Source organism: Zeus faber (genome assembly GCF_960531495.2).
Source record: "Zeus faber genome assembly, chromosome: 8".
NCBI classification, from domain to species: Eukaryota; Metazoa; Chordata; class Actinopteri; order Zeiformes; family Zeidae; genus Zeus; species Zeus faber.
Genome location: NC_137195.1, coordinates 705808 through 722952, shown reverse-complemented (window position 1 = coordinate 722952; position 17145 = coordinate 705808). Strand labels below are relative to the sequence as shown.

At 42.1% G+C, this 17145-nt stretch overlaps 1 protein-coding gene across 1 annotated transcript; it reads right to left on the bottom strand.

Moving 5' to 3' along the window:
- Positions 1-389: 389 nt before the first annotated feature.
- Positions 390-11164, bottom strand: cmtm7 (CKLF-like MARVEL transmembrane domain containing 7). Its single transcript, XM_080006106.1, has 5 exons — positions 11027-11164; positions 6674-6850; positions 6294-6392; positions 2514-2595; positions 390-2359 (listed from the first exon to the last, which is right to left on the bottom strand). The coding sequence occupies exons 1-5, from the start codon at positions 11147-11149 to the stop codon at positions 2346-2348; spliced, it is 495 nt and encodes a 164-aa protein (XP_079862232.1). The 5' UTR covers positions 11150-11164; the 3' UTR covers positions 390-2345.
- Positions 11165-17145: the final 5981 nt, after the last annotated feature.

Genomic DNA, 17145 nt, shown 5'->3' with positions numbered 1-17145 from the left:
TACATATAATATTCTGTTGTTCCCATTTTTCAGTGCAATCATCTCTGATGTGGTTGTAGATTAATCAACAGTGGAGAAGAGAACTGTACTACTGTTGATATTTTCAGATTTTAGATAAAAATGTCTGCCTGCCCGTGTCTGTCTGTCTCTCTGTCTGTGTATCTGTCTGCCTGCCTGTCTACAGGGCTGGGTGTTGAAGTGCTACTGTATGAGTGTGACTGTGCGACTACAGTAAAACTCAGTTGTACAGAGTAGTACTGGTAGTACTGTGTGTAGTACAGTAAGACTACAGTAGTAGTCTTACTGTAGTAGTACTGTAGCAGTACCATTAGTAGTACTGTAGTAGTACTTATTGAGCTGTACAGACAGTGAGGAAAGCAACGGATCAATATGTTTGATTGTTTAATATTCAATACGCAGCAGAAAAATGAAAACTGTTCCAAACATAGAAAATACTTTGTTGTACAAGTAGAAATATTCGAAACAAACTGAAACATTTTCTTTCACTTTTCTCTTTGACTCCGCCCACTCTGTCATCAGGAAGTAAAGGCCACTTCCTGTCTTTGGTTCACGTCTCTTAACACAGTGCCGTGTTAGCTCCCCGCTAGCAGTACCCATCTGTTTGAATGAGCAGCGCTAACCGGGCCACGTAGCCCGATTAGCTGTCAAAACAACCGTTTGACGGGTCAAAGGCACAATGTCAAGGTTGTGGGTTCCATTCCCCCTGAGGTCCTGATCGGACAAAGCTTTGTGCTGTGAAAAATATGAAAATATGCAAATATGATGCTATATCAGCGATCATCATTTCCTGCCTCCAACACGTGTTAACTTCTGACGATGTCAAACCAGAAAACGAAATACTGCAATGTTTTCCACGTTTGTATATGAAGTTACAGTTGTTTTGCACAAATTAAATATTTTGCAAAATTCAGTCCGGTAGCGAACAGCTAATTGTTAGCCACCCGCCACAGGGTTAGCATGTAGCCTGGAGGAACGTCGAAAGTAGATTCAGTTTCACAGAGTTTGGAGTCTCACTCATGCTAGTTAGCATCATGCTAGTTAGCATGATGCTTGACCACGCGCTGCTTTTCTGGGTTAATTAACAAAAACAGCGACAAATGATGAGAAGTGCTTCAACTTTACGCTGAAAATTTTCACTGAATATTTGAACGTCTGAAATTAGTAAAAACTTAAAAGTTTAAGCAAAGTTTCTTATTTTTCCGTCACATTCTGCTGCTAAAGCTAACGTTGACTGCTGTGTCAAAACTAACTGCAAAACACTTTATTTTGTGGAACCATTAATATTCTGTCAGAAAATAATAATACAAAATATGATTTAAGCTAATGTGCTCACGCTGCTTTGCTTTTGGTCGATGCTGGGACTTCCTGGGTCAAAGTTCGCAGACATTAAAATCCACGAAGAAACTTTGAAGTTGCAGGAAGTTCATAAATTGCAGAAAAAGTGTAGAAAACCTCACATGGCGCTAACGGCTAACGCTAAGTGTGTAAACATCTGGAGATTAAATAGAAAGAGAAAAAATGAAATAAAAATCTGATTTTGTGTCTCGATATAGAACCAACTTCTGCTGTGAAATCCTAACCTAAATTTGTTCCTTTAAAGGATTTAAATCCTTCAGACATTCAAGATTAAATGAATTAGTTTCTAATCATATATATATATATATATATATATATATATATATATATATATAAATCAATATATCAGTACCTGTTAAATCAATCATCATATCCTCTGAAGCAGGTCACAAACCAAACCAAGAACCTTATGAGGACCGACCTTCATGAGGGCCTTACAAGGACCTTCCTTCATATGAGAAGTTTGAGGATCTTCCTTCATGAGGACCTTATGAGGATCTTCCCTCATGAGGACCTTCCCTTATGAGGACCTTCCTTCACAAGGAATTTATGAGAACCAGAGATTCAAGATTCAAGAGGTTTATGAGGACCTTATGAGAACCTGATGAGGACAATATGAGGAGCTTATGAGGACTTCATGAGGGCCTTCCTTCATGAGGACCTTATGAGGACCATATGAAGACCTCCCTTCATGAGGACCTTATGAGGACCTATTGCTGGTGTTTGAGTAATTGTGTCCCCACCCAATAGATACAGAATCTAGAACCTTCCTAAACACTAAAAGGTTTGATTTATATTTTTGTTTTTTTCTCCAGATGTCTCCATTCTGTCGCCTCAATTCCATGGAAACAGCTTGGCTTCAATTCAAACCAAAACCGTGTGAAAATAAACAGCAACACATCCGACCAATCTGAGAAGACCTGGATGGAGGTCCACCACCTGGTCCCAGGTCAGCTGCTCCAAGGAGACTAGACCGCTGCACCTGGAGGGTGGAGGGTGCGTGGGTATACATGCAGATAGAAACAGGGATTAGCGCTGGTGCAGCTGGATCTGCTACGTCAGGTGGGGTTTCAAGTAATGTTTCAGGTGGTGTTTAAGGGGGTGTATTGGGGTGGTGTTTTAGAGTGGTGTAGTACCTGTCTGCTGGGATCCACAGCTCACTTTATAAGACGTCCACAAACTGACGGCCAGAAGGAGAGTGGCCATGAAGCCGAACACCTGAAAACACCAAACAGGAAGTTCAACCCCTGAAAACAGGAAGTTCAACATCAGGAAGTTCAACACCTGAAAACAGGAAGTTCAACACCTGAAAACAGGAAGTTCAACATCAGGAAGTTCAACCCCTGAAAACAGGAAGTTCAACACATGAAATCAGGAAATTCAAATTCAGGAAGTTCAACACCTGAAAAAGGAAGTTCAACATCAGGAAGTTCAACACCTGAAAACAGGAAGTTCATTCCCTGAAAACAGGAAGTTCAACACCTGAAATCAGGGAATTCAAATTCAGGAAGTTCAACACCTGAAATCAGGAAGTTCAACACCTGAAATTGGGAAGTTCAACATCAGGAAGTTCAACACCTGAAATCAGGAAGTTCAAAATCAGGAAGTTCAACACCTGAATACAGTAAGTTCAACCCCCGAAAACAGGAAGTTCCACACTTGAAATCAGGAAGTTCAACATCAGGAAGTTCAACACCTGAAAACAGGAAGTTCAACACCAGGAAGTTCAACACCTGAAAACAGGAAGTTCAACATCAGGAAAGTCAACACCTGAAAACAGGAAGTTCAACACCTGAAAACAGGAAGTTCAACATCAGGAAGTTCAACCCCTGAAAACAGGAAGTTCAACACATGAAATCAGGAAATTCAAATTCAGGAAGTTCAACACCTGAAATCGGGAAGTTTAACACCTGAAATCAGGAAGTTCAACACCTGAAATCAGGAAGTTCAAAATCAGGAAGTTCAACAGCTGAAATCAGGAAGTTCAAGAAAAGAAGAAGAAGAAACAGTCTTTATTCGTCACGCAACACACCACACTACAACACATGCTTGCACACACACACACACACACATGCTTTGATGGTGCCGGTGAAATGGTTCCTCTGCATTTAACCATCCTGGCTTGTCCTTCCTCCGGGGGCACAGCCAGGAGCAGTGGGCAGCGTACGTGGACGCACCCGGGGACCAGGTGATAAGTGTCCATCGCTGGTCAGACCATGATGGGTGGATGTTTTTGGTGGGGGTCCTTACTGACGTGAGGTGGAGGAAACCCCATGTGAACACGGGGAGAACATGCAAACTCCACACAGAAAGGCTCCTATTCGGGAGATAACCCACCGGAGCACCGTGCCAACAGCGCCCCAGGCGGGAATCCAACCCAGGACCTTCTTGCTGTGAGGCAGCAGTGCAATGCACTGCGCCACCGTGCCACACAACAGCTGAAATCAGGAAGTTCAACACCTGAAACAGGAAGTTCAACATCAGGAAGTTCAACACCTGAAAACAGGAAGTTCAACACCTGAAATCAGGGAATTCAATTTCAGGAAGTTCAACACCTGAAATCAGGAAGTTCAACACCTGAAATTGGGAAGTTCAACATCAGGAAGTTCAACACCTGAAATCAGGAAGTTCAAAATCAGGAAGTTCAACACCTGAATACAGTAAGTTCAACCCCCGAAAACAGGAAGTTCCACACTTGAAATCAGGAAGTTCAACATCAGGAAGTTCAACACCTGAAAACAGGAAGTTCAACACCAGGAAGTTCAACCCCTGAAAACAGAGAGTTCAACATCAGGAAGTTCAACACCTGAAAACAGGAAGTTCAACATCAGGAAGTTCAACCCCTGAAAACAGGAAATTCAACACCTGAAAACAGGAAGTTCAACTGATGAAAACAGGAAGTTCAACCGCTGAAAACAGGAAGTTCAACACCTGGAAACAGGAAGTTCAACACCTGAAAACAGGAAGTTCAACACCTGGAAACAGGAAGTTCAACACCTGAAAACAGGAAATTCAACCCCTGAAAACAGGAAGTTTTAACACCAGGAAGTTCAACACCTGAAAACAGGAAGTTCCACACTTGAAATCAGGAAGTTCAACACCAGGAAGTTCAACCCCTGAAAACAGAAAGTTCAACATCAGGAAATTCAACACCTGAAAACAGGAAGTTCAACATCAGGAAGTTCAACACCTGAAAACAGGAAGTTCAACCCCTGAAAACAGGAAGTTCAACACCTGAAACCATGAATTTCAACATCAGGAAGTTCAACACCTGAAAACAGGAAGTTCAACACCAGGAAGTTCAACACCTGAAAACAGGAAGTTCAACATCAGGAAGTTCAACACCTGAAAACAGGAAATTCAACACCAGGAAGTTCAACACCTGAAAACATTAAGTTCAACCCCTGAAAACAGTAAGTTCAGCCCCTGAAAACAGGAAGTTCAACACCTGAAATCCGGAAGTTCAACATCGGGAAGTTCAACACCTGAAATCAGGAAGTTCAACAGCTGAAAACAGGAAGTTCAACCCCTGAAAACATGAATTTCAACACTTGAAAAGAGGAAGTTAAACCCCTGAAAACAGGAAGTTCAACACCTGAAATCGGGAAGTTCAACATCAGGAAGTTCAACACCTGAAATCAGGAAGTTCAACACCTGAAAACAGGGAGTTCAACACCTGAAATCAGGAAATTCAAATTCAGGAAGTTCAACACCTGAAATCAGGAAGTTCAACACCCGAAATCAGGAAGTTCAACACCTGAAAACAGGAAGTTCAACATCAGGAAGTTCAACACCTGAAAACAGGAAGTTCAACCCTTGAATACAGGAAGTTCAACACCTGAAATCAGGAAATTCAAATTCAGGAAGTTCAACACCTGAAATCAGGAAGTTCAACACCTGAAATCGGGAAGTTCAACATCAGGAAGTTCAACACCTGAAATCAGGAAGTTCAACACCTGAAATCAGGAAGTTCAAAATCAGGAAGTTCAACACCTGAAATCACGAAGTTCAAAATCAGGAAGTTCAACACCTGAAATCAGGAAGTTCAATTCCTGAAAACAGGAAGTTCAACACCTGAAATCAGGAAGTTCAACATCAAGAAGTTCAACACCTGAAATCAGGAAATTCAACACCTGAAAACAGGAAGTTGAACATCAGGAAGTTCAACACCTGAAAACAGGAAGTTCAACCCGTGAAAACAGGAAGTTCAACACCTGAAATCAGAAAGTTCAACATCAGAAAGTTCAACACCTGAAAACAGGAAGTTCTACATTGTGTGGTGATCTTCCCGTACTCAGTACATTACTGTTACTTTAAAAAGTAATCTGTTACATAACTTCAGCAACTTAATTTCGGGTTTTATTAAGAAATAATGTATGATTTATTATAAGTTATTGTAATTTAATCTATTTTAACGCACATATATTACTATATGTTTTATTTGTTTACTCGACTGAGTGGCAGACTTTTCTATTTAAATAATGAACTTCTGATAAATAAAGATTTTGTAAAAATCAAAAACAAAATGCTTCTCTGTTGACGAGCAGCAGCCATGTTGAAGTGGCTGCAGCGGAGACAGATTTCCCAGAATCCATCTGGTCTGGTATGCGCGACGACACTATGCAGCCATGGTGTTGTCCTGCCTGTCGCTAAGCAACCTCTTCAGCTGCAGACCCTGTGCACCAGCTGCCGGTTGCCAAGACCAGCAACATGTTGTCGAGTTTTAAGTATTTCATAATTAAGTGATATTGATCCTGTGGAATGGAGCAACCGGAACGCAAGAGACGGTTGCTAGTGGCTCAAATATGGTTGTCCGGGACGACTGTGCAACCATTATTGCCGGGCTCTGGAGAGGCTCAAGTTTCCTGGTCCAGAGAAGAGGTTCAAACCTAAACATGGCCGACGTGTAAACGTACCGATCCGGCAACCAGCTCCGACACCTCCCCGCTCTTCACCGCGGCAACGATGGAGGCAATGAGCACCAGGACGGTCCCCACGGCATAGTGCAGGAACTCCTGCAGAGGTAGCACCATGGTTATTACACCACCAGGCTGTTCTACAACACTGTTCTGGACCTGGTTCAGGACCTGGTTCTGGACCTGGTTATGGACCTGGCTGTAGACATAGTTGTAGACATGGTTGTAGACCTGGTTCTGGACCTGGTTCTAGACCTGGTTCTGGACCTGGTTCTGGACCTGGTTCTGGACCTGGTTCTAGACCTGGTTGTAGACCTGGTTCTGGACCTGGTTCTTGACCTGGATCTAGACCTGGTTCTAGACCTGGTTCTTGACCTCACCATCAGGGTCCAGTTGATGCAGGGGATGCGTCCCTGCATCCTGAAGACGTGCAGCAGGAAGAAGAGGAGGAAAGCCACGAAGAACCACAGCGTCACCACCTCGAAGTAGCGGAACGCCGACCAGTCCGTCCAGGTCCGAGCGCAGTGCACGCACAGGAAGGCTACCAGGAGGCACAGCTGCAGACAGGAAGTCACAGCGGTAATGACAGGAAGTCAGTGATCGAGGGGGAATTTAGTTTCTTATTTGTTATCCGTCTGAGTGGTGAAAGTCCAAACATGACTCAGAGGAAATGTTTTGCTCTGCTCATGTTTCCTCTTCTTTTAAATCACGTTTGGTTTTGTTTTGTTTTTCTGGTTGTACCTGCTCCTCCTTGACTGCAAAAGGCTAAACTCTGTGGTGGCGTCGCTGGTGGAGGGGACCCTCCACCAGCTTCATTTGATGAAGATCAATATGAGGGAAGACCACGTGGGAACGGCCCCAGTGCACAACAGGAGTACAGCAGTGTACAGCAGGAGTACAGCATTGTACAGCATGAGTACAGCAGGAGTACAGCAGTGCACAGCAGGAGTACAGCAGTGTACAGCAGGAGTACAGCATTGTACAGCATGAGTACAGCAGGAGTACAGCAGTGCACAGCAGGAGTACAGCATGGGGGTGGGGATGGGGATGGTAGCTCAGGAGGTAGAGCTGGTGGTCTAGTGATGTAAAGGTTGCTGGTTGGATCCCAGGCTCCTCCTGCTAGCATGCTGTAGTGTCCTTGAGCAAGACACTTAACCCCTCATTGCTCCTGATGGCTGCGTCCGTCAGTGTTTGAATAATTGTAAGTTGCTTTGGATAAAAGCGTCTGATCAATGTAATGTAATAATAAAATACAGCAGGAGTACAGCAGTGTACAGCAGTGCACAGCAGGAGTATAGCAGCAGCAATATTATATTATATTATATCATATCATATTATATCATATTATATATTATTATATTATATATCATATTATATTATATTATATATCATATCATATCATATCATATTATATATTATTATATTATATATCATATTATATTATATTATATATCATATCATATCATATCATATCATATTATATATTATTATATTATATTATATTATATTACAGATTACATTACATTTATCAGACGCTTTTATCCAAAGCCACTTACAATTATTCAAACAGCGACGGACGCAGCCATCAGGAGCAATGAGGGGTTAAGTGTCTTGCTCAAGGACACTACAGCCTGCTAGCAGGAGGAGCCTGGGATCCAACCAGCAACCTTTAGATGACTAGACCACCAGCTCTACCTCCTGAGCTACCATCCCCCCATATAATATATCATATTATATTATATGATATATGATCATATCATAACATATGATATTATATTATATTATATTATATTATATTATATTATATTATATTATATTATATTATATTATATTATATTACATCATATTATATTATATATTATATCATATTATTACATTAAATTATATTATATTATATTACATTATATTATATTATATTATATTATATTATATTATATTATATTATATTACATCATATTATATTATATATTATATCATATTATTACATTAAATTATATTATATTATATTATATTATATTATATTATTACATTATATTATATTATATTATATTATATATCATATTATATCATATCATATATATTATTATATTATAAATCATATTATATTTTATTATATTATATTATATATCATATTATATATTATTATAGTATATTATATTATATTATATCATATTATATTATATTATATCATATTATATTATATTATATCATGATATATTAAATCATATTATATTATATATTAGATCATATCATAACATATGATATGATATTATATTAAATTATATTATATCATATTATATTATTATATTATATTATATTCTAGTCTATATTATATATTATATCATATTAGATTATATCATAACATATTATATTATAACATTATATTATATTATATTATATTATATTATTACATTATATTATATTATATCATATCATATCATATCAAATCATATTATATTATATTATATTATATTATATTATATTATAACATTATATTATATTATATTATATTATATTATATTATATTATATTATTACATTATATTATATTATATCATATCATATCATATCATATTATATTATATTATACAATATTATATTATATTATATTATATTATATTATATTATATTATATTATATTACACAATATTATATTATATTATATTATATTATATTATATTACATTATATTATATTATATCATATTATATTACATTACATTACATTACATTATATTATATTATATTATATTATATTATATTATATTATATTACATTATATTATATTATATCATATTATATTATATTACATTACATTACATTACATTACATTATATTATATTATATTATAAGTGTCATCTCATATTAATATAAATTATGACTAAATTGGGATCAATTGGTAGAATTCAAGAGACGTTAATAAGACATCAAACTCCCAGTCACAGTCCCCCAGCCCCTCCGAGTCCACCCAGCCCCTACCAGTCCTCCCAGTCCCCCCAGTCCTCCCAGTCCCCCCAGTCCTCCCAGTCCACCGACTCCCAGTCTTCCCAGTCCTCCCAGTCCCCCCAGCCCCTCCCAGTCCACCCACTCCCAGTCCTCCCAGTCCACCCAGTCCACCCAGTCCTCTCAGTCCTCCCAGTCTCCCCAGCCCCTCCCAGTCCACCCACTCCCAGTCCTCCCAGTCCTCCCAGTCCACCCAGTCCACCCAGTCCTCTCAGTCCTCCCAGTCTCCCCAGCCCCTCCCAGTCCACCCACTCCCAGTCCTCCCAGTCCTCCCAGTCCACCCAGTCCTCCCAGTCCTCCCAGTCCCCCCAGTCCTCCCAGTCCCCCCAGCCCCTCCCAGTCCTCCCAGTCCTCCCAGTCCCCCCAGTCCTCCCAGTCCACCGACTCACAGTCTTCCCAGTCCTCCCAGTCCCCCCAGCCCCTCCCAGTCCACCCACTCCCAGTCCTCCCAGTCCACCCAGTCCACCCAGTCCTCTCAGTCCTCCCAGTCTCCCCAGCCCCTCCCAGTCCACCCACTCCCAGTCCTCCCAGTCCACCCAGTCCTCCCAGTCCCCCCAGTCCTCCCAGTCCCCCCAGTCCTCCCAGTCCACCGACTCCCAGTCTTCCCAGTCCTCCCAGTCCCCCCAGCCCCTCCCAGTCCACCCACTCCCAGTCCTCCCAGTCCACCCAGTCCACCCAGTCCTCTCAGTCCTCCCAGTCTCCCCAGCCCCTCCCAGTCCACCCACTCCCAGTCCTCCCAGTCCTCCCAGTCCACCCAGTCCACCCAGTCCTCTCAGTCCTCCCAGTCTCCCCAGCCCCTCCCAGTCCACCCACTCCCAGTCCTCCCAGTCCTCCCAGTCCACCCAGTCCTCCCAGTCCTCCCAGTCCCCCCAGTCCTCCCAGTCCCCCCAGCCCCTCCCAGTCCTCCCAGTCCTCCCAGTCCCCCCAGTCCTCCCAGTCCACCGACTCACAGTCTTCCCAGTCCTCCCAGTCCCCCCAGCCCCTCCCAGTCCACCCACTCCCAGTCCTCCCAGTCCACCCAGTCCACCCAGTCCTCTCAGTCCTCCCAGTCTCCCCAGCCCCTCCCAGTCCACCCACTCCCAGTCCTCCCAGTCCACCCAGTCCTCCCAGTCCCCCCAGTCCTCCCAGTCCCCCCAGTCCTCCCAGTCCACCGACTCCCAGTCTTCCCAGTCCTCCCAGTCCCCCCAGCCCCTCCCAGTCCACCCACTCCCAGTCCTCCCAGTCCACCCAGTCCACCCAGTCCTCTCAGTCCTCCCAGTCTCCCCAGCCCCTCCCAGTCCACCCACTCCCAGTCCTCCCAGTCCACCCAGTCCTCCCAGTCCCCCCAGTCCTCCCAGTCCCCCCAGCCCCTCCCAGTCCTCCCAGTCCTCCCAGTCCCCCCAGCCCCTCCCAGTCCACCCAGTCCTCCCAGTCCCCCCCAGCCCCTCCCAGTCCTCCCAGTCCTCCCAGTCCTCCCAGTCCCCCCAATCTTCCCAGTCCTCCCAGTCCCCCCAGCCCCTCCCAGTCCCCCCAATCTTCCCAGTCCACCCACTCCCAGTCCCCCCAGCCCCTCCCAGTCCCCCAAATCTTCCCAGTCCCCCCAGTCCCCCCAGTCCTCCCAGTCCTCCCAGTCCCCCCAGCCCCTCCCAGTCCCCCCAATCTTCCCAGTCCCCCCAGTCCCCCCAGTCCCCCCAGTCCTCCCAGTCCTCCCAGTCCTCCCAGTCCACCGAGTCCCCCCAGGAAAAGACTCTCACTATTTGCGCCATCTTGAGGATGCCCGCCGTGGAGCGTGGGTATCCCGGGTTGAGGAAGCCTCCATCGGCCCTGGAGGTGGAGGTGGAGGTGGTGGTGGTGGTGGTGACCACGGTGTGCGACATGTTCTCCGCAGCTTCTCCGTCCGCGGACTGAGGTGGAGCCGCAGGGCGGAGCCCGCGGAGCGCGAGGCTCGGGCTGGGGCGGACACGTCAACAGCGCCGCCATCGTTGAGCGGTGTTGAGCACACACACACACACACACACACACACACACACACACACACACACACCCACACACACACACACACACACACACACGCACACACACACACACACACACACACGCACACACACACACACACACACACACACACACACACTGAGCTCATTCTGATATTTATGCCGCATTTACGACACAAGTCGTCGTGATGCGGACGTGCTTGATGGAAGAAAGTAGCAAAAATCTAAGTGTATGCACAACAAAAGTTATATGTCACAGTTATATATGAACAATAATTCTTATTATAAAGCAGGTACATTTAAAAGTGATGTGTCAAGTAGCTAAGTATGTACAGTTATATATCAATAACAACAGTATTATGATCGTGGGACATTATTCTGTATAAAATTGCAGTTTGTTACTTTGGTGTTAGTCAGAGACCGCGCCAAGATGGCGGTGCTGACTACACGCGGTTTCATCTGGTTTTGCGCTCCATGGAGGCACCGCCCGGCGGGGCGGGGCCTGGGGGGCGGGGTCTAGTTGCAAAGAAGAAAACATTTGAATAAAATTGTATTTCGAGAATAATATCGAAATTCTGATCTTAAAGTGGAAATGGGATAAAAGTGTAAATGATCAGAAAAAAAGTTGATGGATTGAGACTTTTCATCTCTTTCTAATTTCACACCGTCATAGTGTTATGATTTTAATATGTAATATCATTTCAATAACGCTAATGATTTTAATATGTAATATGATTTTAACAACACAAATGATTTTATTATGTAATATGATTTTAACAACACGAATGATTTTATTATGTAATATGATTTTTATAACACAAATTATTTTAATATGTAATATGATTTCAATAACACAAATGATTTTAGTATGTAATATGATTTCAATAACACAAATGATTTTAGTATGTAATATAATTTTAATAACACAAATTATTTTAATATGTAATATGATTTTAATAACACGAATTATTTTAATATGTAATATGAATTTAACAACACTAATGATTTTAATATGTAATATGATTTTAACAACACGAATGATTTTAATATGTAATATGATTTTAACAACACGAATGATTTTAATATGTAATGTGATTTTAATAACACAAATGATTTTAATATGTAATGTGATTTTAATAATGTGTACAAGAGACCAGGTGGAAGGGGAGTAAGGCCAGGAGTATCACAGCCAGGTACAAACTTTTTTACCATGGAGTGGATGGCAGGAGAAACGGGGTAGGGATGGTGTTAAAGGAAGAATATGTCAAGAGTGTTTTGGAGGTGACCAGAGTGTGGGACAGAGTGATGAGCATGAAGCTGGACATTGATGGGGTGATAATGAATGTGATCAGTGCATACGCTCTTCAAGTTGGGTGTGAGATGGAGGAGAAAGAAGAATTCTTTAGTGAGTTGGATGTAGTGGTGGAGAGCGTCCCCAAAGGAGAGAGAATGGTCGTTGGAGCAGATCTCAATGGGCATGTTGGCCAAGGGATCAGAGACGTAGGTGACGAGAAAGGTGATGGGTGGGTATGGTGTCAAGGAGAGGAATGTGGAAGGACAGATGGTGGATTTCACCAAAAGGATGGAATTGAATGTTGTGAACACATATTTCAAGAAGAGGGAAGAACACAGGGTGACAGACAAGAGTGGAGGAAGGTGCACACAGGTGGATAACATCTTATGCAGGAGGTGCAACCTGAAAGAGATTAGTGACTACAAAGTGGTGGTAGGGGGGTGTGTTGCTTGGCAGCATTGGATGGTGGTCTGTAGGATGACTCTGGAGGCCGAGAAGAGGAAGAGAGTGAAAGAAGAGCCAAAGATAAAATGGTGGAAGTTGAAAAAGGAGGAGTGTTGCATTCAATTTAGGGACGAGGTAAAGCAGGAAATAGGTGGGAATGAAGGGTTACCAGATGACTGGGAAACAACCCCAGAGGTGGTGAGGGAGACGCCAAGAAGGTGTTTGATGAATCATGGGGGAAGAGGAAGGAAGATAAGGACTCTTGGTGGAGGAATGAGGAAGTACAAGAGAGCATAGAGCAGAAGAGGTTGACGAAGAAGAAATGGGAAAGTCAGAGATGAAGAAAGTAGACAGGAGTACAAGCTGATGCGGCGCAAGGCGAAGAGAGAAGTGGCAAAGGAAAAAGACGAGTTGTATGAGAGGTTGGACGTTAAGGAAGGAGAAAAGGACTTGTACCGATTGGCAAGACAAAGGAACCAAGCTGGGAAGGATGTACAGCAGGTTAGGGTGATGAAGGATAATGATGGGAATGTGCTGACTAGTGAGGAGAGTGTGTTGAGAAGGTGGAAGGAGTCCTTTGAGGAGTTGATGAATGAAGAAATTGAGAGGGAGAGAAGAGTGGATGATGTGGGGATAGTGGATCAAGAAGTGCAGCAAATTAGCAAGGATGAGGTGAGAACAGCATTAAAGAAGATGAAGAGTGGAAAGGCAGTTGGCCCAGATGACAAACCTGGGGAAGCATGGAAATGTTTAGGTGAGATGGCAGTGGCGTTCCTAACCAGACAACACTGTACAAAGTATTGATCATTTGATTTAGCAGCGTGTGGAGCAAATCTATTGGTTGAAATCTAAGTCCAGTCCGGGCTTTGGGGTCAACTCCACCGGCCTCTGAACAGTGACCACAGGGAGGAAAATACGGAATATGGATCATTCATCCTGGGCATTCCAGCTCAACCACGCCCTGTTTCATCTGATCCAATGAAAACGTTGTATTTTAATATGAACGTTGTGTTTTAACATGAACGTTGTGTTTTACCATGAACGTTGTGTTTTAACATGAACGTTGTGTTTTACCATGAACGTTGTGTTTTAACATGAACGTTGTGTTTTAATATGAACGTTGTGTTTTAACATGAACGTTGTGTTTTAATATGAACGTTGTGTTTTAACATGAACGTTGTGTTTTAACATGAACGTTGTGTTTTAATATGAACGTTGTGTTTGTGAAGCATTAAGCTGTTTCTCTTTCTTCCTGAGTAGAGACAAGTGTGAAACGGGTTAAAGGTTGAAGCCACAGGTTATTTATTCCACTCCTCCACCCTGAAATAAAATGTAAATGTTGCAGTAGAATCTACGGATACAGAGATGTAGAAAGTAAACAGAGGGTGGAGCTGCAGCATGAACAAGTTGAATAACAGAGGAACTGTGTGACCACTTCCTGTGGTCGCTCTCTCTCTCTCTCTCTGCCTACAGATGAAACAGATGAAACAGGAAGTGGTGAAGCCTCCATCTTAGTTGTGAACCTCACCCTGTGGTGGAACTGCTGCCTCAGGAACCGCAGCGGTGAAACGCTGGTTCCACTGGTTCTAAACTGGGTTGGACCAGACATTCCCAACCAGATGTAAAATATCACTGTCTGCAGCAAAATAAGAGTACCACAAAGTAAATTATCTGCTTTGTTTTACATTTTTTTATATATATTTCTCAGCTTTTCAACAAAATATATCTTTGACATATGAAATCGTTCCAAAACTGTCGCCTCTTTTTATTCATTGATTACGTGTATGTAACTTTTCAGAGCCTCGATGCTGCAGTTATTTCCTCATCGTGCATCTCTAGCGCCTCCTGGTGGAGATCTGGGCAAACTTTGGTTTGTTGAATTGCCTCCAATTTGAATAAAATTGTTTTTAAAAATACTTTTTTTCCCCTGTACCGTCATCATGCTGCACATACTACACAGAGTATTTGTTGCGTTGCATCCAGGACAGAGTTGGCTGCAAGTGGAGTTGAACTTGTCAAGCTGCAATGAAACTCTTTATTCATCTTTAATCACCAACAACTGCTGCAACAACTCTGTCCTGTGAGGAGCTGTAGAATGAGCAGAGCACAGAAGCAGCAGCAACCCCCCTCTTTGGAGAAGCATCTTACCAGGTTTGGTGTTTAAACAACTGATCATCATCACTACCACAAGAGGGAGAATCACCATGGTGACGCCAATAAACATAGAAACAACAACATGTACACGAAAACACATAAACATAGAAACAACAACATGTACACAAAAACACATAAACATAGAAACAACAACATGTACACGAAAACACATAAACATAGAAACAACAACATGTACATGAAAACACATAAACATAGAAACAACAACATGTACACAAAAACACATAAACATAGAAACAACAACATGTACACGAAAACACATAAACATAGAAACAACAACATGTACACGAAAACACAAACATAGAAACAACAACATGTACATGAAAACACAAACATAGAAACAACAACATGTACATGAAAACACATAAACATAGAAACAACAACATGTACATGAAAACACAAACATAGAAACAACAACATGTACATGAAAACACAAACATAGAAACAACAACATGTACACGAAAACACATAAACATAGAAACAACAACATGTACACGAAAACACAAACATAGAAACAACAACATGTACACGAAAACACATAAACATAGAAACAACAACATGTACATGAAAACACATAAACATAGAAACAACAACATGTACATGAAAACACATAAACATAGAAACAACAACATGTACATGAAAACACATAAACATAGAAACAACAACATGTACACGAAAACACAAACATAGAAACAACAACATGTACACGAAAACACATAAACATAGAAACAACAACATGTACATGAAAACACATAAACATAGAAACAACAACATGTACATGAAAACACATAAACATAGAAACAACAACATGTACACGAAAACATAAACATAGAAACAACAACATGTACACGAAAACACATAAACATAGAAACAACAACATGTACATGAAAACACATAAACATAGAAACAACAACATGTACACGAAAACACAAACATAGAAACAACAACATGTACACGAAAACACATAAACATAGAAACAACAACATGTACATGAAAACACATAAACATAGAAACAACAACATGTACACGAAAACATAAACATAGAAACAACAACATGTACACGAAAACACATAAACATAGAAACAACAACATGTACATGAAAACACATAAACATAGAAACAACAACATGTACACGAAAACATAAACATAGAAACAACAACATGTACACGAAAACACAAACATAGAAACAACAACATGTACATGAAAACACATAAACATAGAAACAACAACATGTACACGAAAACACGAACATAGAAACAACAACATGTACACAAAAACACATAAACATAGAAACAACAACATGTACACGAAAACACAAACATAGAAACAACAACATGTACATGAAAACACATAAACATAGAAACAACATGTACATGAAAACACAAACATAGAAACAACAACATGTACACGAAAACATAAACATAGAAACAACAACATGTACACGAAAACACAAACATAGAAACAACAACATGTAATAGGCCCAGGATTCTGGAGGGTGGGTTATCGCGGTACCCACATTCTCCTGCCGTTCATCTGGAACAGGGTGTGGGTTGAATGACCTCACGCGGCCATCCTGTGGCGGTCGTGGTCGTGCTTGAAGCTAAATCAGCCTCGTCATGAATTGTGGCCCAAAAATGAAAGACAAACTCTTGTGACAGCTCTTAGCGGTGGATCACTCGGCTCGTGCGTCGATGAAGAAGGCATCTAGCTGCGAGAACTAATGTGAATTGCAGGACACAATGATCATCTACACTTGGAACGCACCTTGCGGCCCTGGGTCAACCTGGGGCTCCGCCCGTCTGCAAGTCACGTTCCGCCACACCACCTCCCGAGCAGACGCGCCGAGCGGCGGCGACGAAGCCAGCGCCGTCCAGTTGGTGGGGGGAACATACCCACCCTGCGTGAGCCGGGCGCAGCAACCTGCGGAACAGTGATGTCAGTCGCTCTCCCTGGAGCTGTCTGCAGTACG